Raw genomic sequence first — 4,648 nt, 5'->3', positions numbered from 1 at the left:
CGGCATCGTCATGTTGGTCACGTGTCGCCCACGTGCCTTAAAAAAAGATAAATACTGAAATTACTTTAACAGAAAGTTTCAGTATTAGTTCTCAAACTCTTGTGACACGGTCAAAATAGTACCCAGACTTGAAAAATTACCAGTGTATTACCTAAACTCAGAATTCTTTATCAACGTGTCATCGGAGACCATTTTCCTCATGGTGTTGTCTCATCCTCGAATCTTTCATTTTCCGTTAAGACTAATATGTGTCAATCTTAAGTTCGAGCTCTTCTAGGAGAGACAGTCTGACGCCGACCTCTCTCGCTCTTCAAGTAGTACATGATCATCACCAACGACGAGGTCGAACAACAACGGCGTTTGGTGGCGAAAGCGGTGTTGTTGGCGATAAGTGAGGCATACGGGAAGAAGAGAATGGAGAAGATCGAGGCAAGCGAAGAAAATGAAAATGTAGAGTGTTGGGGTCAATTCCCATACGGAGGCATTAATCACCACTGCCATTGATTCCAGTTCTGATTTATATTCAAAACCGGAGTTTTCTAAAAAAAATCTCTCAAAGATTGGGAGCTACAATTTGGCTTCGAATCTCAAAATTAGAAAGGAAGAACGATTTTTGAGATGTGAAAAAGCCTCATTTTAATTACAACGGAACTTTAGCCTTCATTAACATTAAGGTCATTTCATTAATTACTATTTCTAAGAGCAGGACAACGACACGTGACCAAAAATGACTTTGTAATAGAAAATAGTTTCCGGCGTCACATTGATAGAGAATTGTGAGTTTGGATACTACTTTGACATAACCACAAAAATTTGGGGACTGATGCTGAAACTTTCTGTTAAAGTAATTTCAGTATTTACCTTTTTTAAGGCACATAGACGACATGTGACTAACATGATGGCGCCGTGACGGAAAATTGTCTCAGACATCACGTTGATAGCGAAATCTAAATTTGGGTACCACATTGGTAGCTTTCTGAGTTTAAGTACTACATTGACCTTGCAACCATAGTTTAAGACCTGATGCACAAAAAAAATCATTTAATTATGGTGATTAATGTTTCTTGTTCTGTAAGGCTATTGTGTTTTTCATAAATTCTCTTCTTGGTTTTGTAGCATATCATAGAATAAAAAAGAAACACCTCAGTTCAACTCAATGGGGGGACATTGCCTAAGAAATGTAACAGACTTGGACACTGAACTCTTATACAATTTTGATTCCAAGGCAAGTGATATAACTATGCATGCAAATTGTTACAAACCAATCAAATCACATTGTCATCATTCACTTTTCAGTATACGTGCAAACTGAGAGAGAACCAGTTACCTCCCCATGGGCTTGTGATCGTAAGAATGAAGGTGGCTGCAAATTGACATTTCTACAAATTCTACATCTTGTAACCGAAATGTAGTTACTCTTTACTTGTCACCAAAAACATGCATCTTTGGTAAGATCAGCAAAGCACTGCCTGCATATCAACTCTGATGCTAAAAATATGGACCCTCATCTAATTAAGAACCGTATGCAACTATGCATATAACCCATATGATCAATTTAAAGCTTCACCCAATCCTGATCCTAACCTTCAGAGTTGGCTAACGCTCAACTTGTATAGTTACATGGCTGATGTTGTACTCCCTTCTGATATAATCAATCACTTTGTTCAGCACCATGTCTGCATTTGCTTCTGGTCTGACTTTCACATGGCAAGCCAGCAGGACTTTCCCAACTGTAATTGCCCATATATGGAGCTCATGGATTTCCACCACCTCTTCCATCTCCAACAGCCCCTTCTCGAGCTTTGCTGCATCAATCTCTCGTGGTGTGCTTTCCATTAGTACATCGAGTATGTTCCTCATCATCCTGACAGTAGTCCCCAACACAATAACCGAGAAAATTAGGGTACAAATCAAATCAACTATTTTCCATTCCGGCTTGTACCATATGATAGCCCCACCAATCATGACACCGATACTTTGAACTGAGTCTCCAAGAACATGGAGGTAAGCTCCTTGCACGTTTATGTTCCGTTGCTTCTTCTGTCCATGCCCGTCTTTTGGCTTGTCCAAGAGTGGCTCATGAGCATGGCCTTCATCAGCACCATTGTGCTTATGATCATCATGACTGTGATGGTGTTTATCATGTGAGTGTTCTTCATGATCATGATGGTGCTCATCATCCGAGTGTTCTTCATGGTGATGATGATGGGTAGAAATTGTCATTCCATGGCTGTGATGATCATGATCATCATGTCCATGGCCATGACCATGATCATGGCCTAACAGTACAGCCATGCCAATATTAACTACTAGACCAAATGCAGCAACAAGAAACATCAGAAAACCATTCACCTCTGATGTGTTACTAATCATTCTAACAATGGCTTCATACACCAATATCCCAGCAAGCAACCATATGAGTTGGATAGAAACAAGAGCACCGAGTATCTCGATCCTGAAAAAGCCATAAGACTGACGGGGAGTGGCTTCCCAGCCAGCAGCCCACAGGGAGAACAAGGAGATGGCAAAGGCTGCAACATCGGACAGCAAATGTGCTGCATCAGTCAATATTGCTAAGCTATTGGCTTCAATGCCACCAAACACTTCAACACCCATGAAGAGAACACAAAGTACCACTGCTATCAAGAGCTTGCGCATGGCAGTTGATCGTTCTTTGGAATCTTTAGAATTCTGTCCAACATCTGATAGTCCACATGGTGCTTCTCCACAAATCTTAGTCCCACCCACATTCGTCTCTCCACCAGAAAAATCCCCATGAATCTCAATAATCTGGAAATGTTGTGTATTCTCCGATTCCATCTGAAAAATTAAAGAAGTACACTTATATATGCTGCAGCGACGCAAAATAGCATAAAAATATACAAGTACCACAATGTAATCTTCCTGAAAGTAAAAAGCATAATGTCTATTATTTATTTCAAAATTCGTCATAGTCTAGAGTGGCAAAGGTTCATTATTATTGTCATTTAGACATTTAGAATAGCTTTATGAGCATGTTAAGATCAAAGCACCGAGTACACAGTGAGTACACCAACTGCAGCATCATGTCCCTGTTCAACGAAAACTTGATGGAATATTATACTTACTAGTATCAGTTACAGTATAAACTTCTCGAAAGTATATGATCAATTATCTGATCCATGTCTTTTTTCAAAGGAAGCCGCATGTTATCCATATTTTACTAAATTATTAGGGAAGATATGCGTCCTCAAGTTGTACTGAAAAGGAGAATAAAATCATATTGCATATATTTGACATTCTTAGAGTTATATTTTGAATTTAGTATCAAGTGCTAGTTACTCGCTATGAATTCCTAACTTCAGTCAATCTGAAAGTCGCCCTATGGCAGTTCTATGAACCCAAAATTTGAAGAGGTTTATGATACAGATTCAACTTTTAGTACAAAAAACAGACAGAAATTTCTCAGTAAGAGGGAATATATCAACCAAAGCAAAAGGACCGGCAAACTCAGGCCTATGAACTCCATGAATGAAACAGCTTAACCAACAAATTTGACACTTCCAGGAAGTGGATGTAAACATACCCACACAAAGGAATCAGGTTTGAAATAGTTTCTCAAGTTAAAAGGTTTGCCATGAGCCCATGAAGGTCTCTAAACCATAAGTGAAATTTCAGACTGCTTTATGCTAAGTTGGAATCTATACAATGCATATGATCAGATTTTGTGATCAAATTAAGAAAATTGTTACAGGTTAAAGTCCAAGCAGAAAGTAATGCCATTAGTAGTTAAACAAAACATCCCAGCGACAAAAATAGATTAACTAGCAACAGAGACTCTCAATGGTGATCGCAACCCAGAAAACATAATCAAAGCTACACAGTTTCAAGAGAACAAACGGGCATAAACCCTATGGTCATCAGTAATGTAAAACCCTGCAGCCAATTAAGCATTTCAAACATGATTACATGAACATTCTCCCCAGAATACAAAACACTCAGTTTGATTATTGAAAAAAACATAAAGGCCAATCAAACGTCAAAATATACCCACAAACATCAAATTAAGCAAGTAAAACTACAAAACTAAGAGTTGGGCAAGAAATTATCAACCTTTAAGGAACTTCTGGCAATCTGGCCTGCAAAAGGTTGTGTCTTTCTTCTCTGGGTTTCTGCTACTGATACTGATACGGGTCCTTATTATGGCCTTGAGAATCTTATCAACTATCAATGGCCTCATGAGTCATGGGAGATCCCTAAAACCCTTAAAGGCTCCACTTTTATTCCATCGCAGTCCATGACTACTATTACTCTATTAGTCTATTACAGATTTAGCCTTCACCAGATATTCAAACCATCTTCTTCCACAACAAAACTCCAAGCTGCAGCTTCTCTTCAGCCAACCCTCCTGTGTTGTGGTAGAGTTGCTCACGTGGGCCTCCGGGTCGTGGCAAAGTTTGTCCATTTTGATAATGGCACATTACCACACCCCGGTTCATATTACAATATTCCACCTTCAATTCAAATGTATTGCTTAAAATAGGAAATGATCCTGGAATTGAGCAGCTCTGTTTGGTTGTATGATTCAGCAATCTTGTATCTCCATTATTGTCCATGTGGGTTCTATCTAGTATTCAATTGTGATCAGCGTAGTTGTATGGACCAAATG

The 4,648-nt window shown here is 39.0% G+C and overlaps 1 protein-coding gene across 1 annotated transcript; it reads right to left on the bottom strand.

Moving 5' to 3' along the window:
- Nucleotides 1–1,148: 1,148 nt before the first annotated feature.
- Nucleotides 1,149–4,439, bottom strand: LOC126802183 (metal tolerance protein 1-like). The gene is made up of 2 exons (XM_050529763.1): nucleotides 4,093–4,439; nucleotides 1,149–2,820 (listed from the first exon to the last, which is right to left on the bottom strand). The coding sequence occupies exon 2, from the start codon at nucleotides 2,818–2,820 to the stop codon at nucleotides 1,597–1,599; it is 1,224 nt and encodes a 407-aa protein (XP_050385720.1). The 5' UTR covers nucleotides 4,093–4,439; the 3' UTR covers nucleotides 1,149–1,596.
- Nucleotides 4,440–4,648: the final 209 nt, after the last annotated feature.

This window comes from Argentina anserina, chromosome 7 (genome assembly GCF_933775445.1).
Source record: "Argentina anserina chromosome 7, drPotAnse1.1, whole genome shotgun sequence".
NCBI classification, from domain to species: domain Eukaryota; kingdom Viridiplantae; phylum Streptophyta; class Magnoliopsida; order Rosales; family Rosaceae; genus Argentina; species Argentina anserina.
The sequence above is the reverse complement of the archived record's forward strand: the minus strand, read 5'-3'. Positions and strand labels throughout refer to the sequence as shown.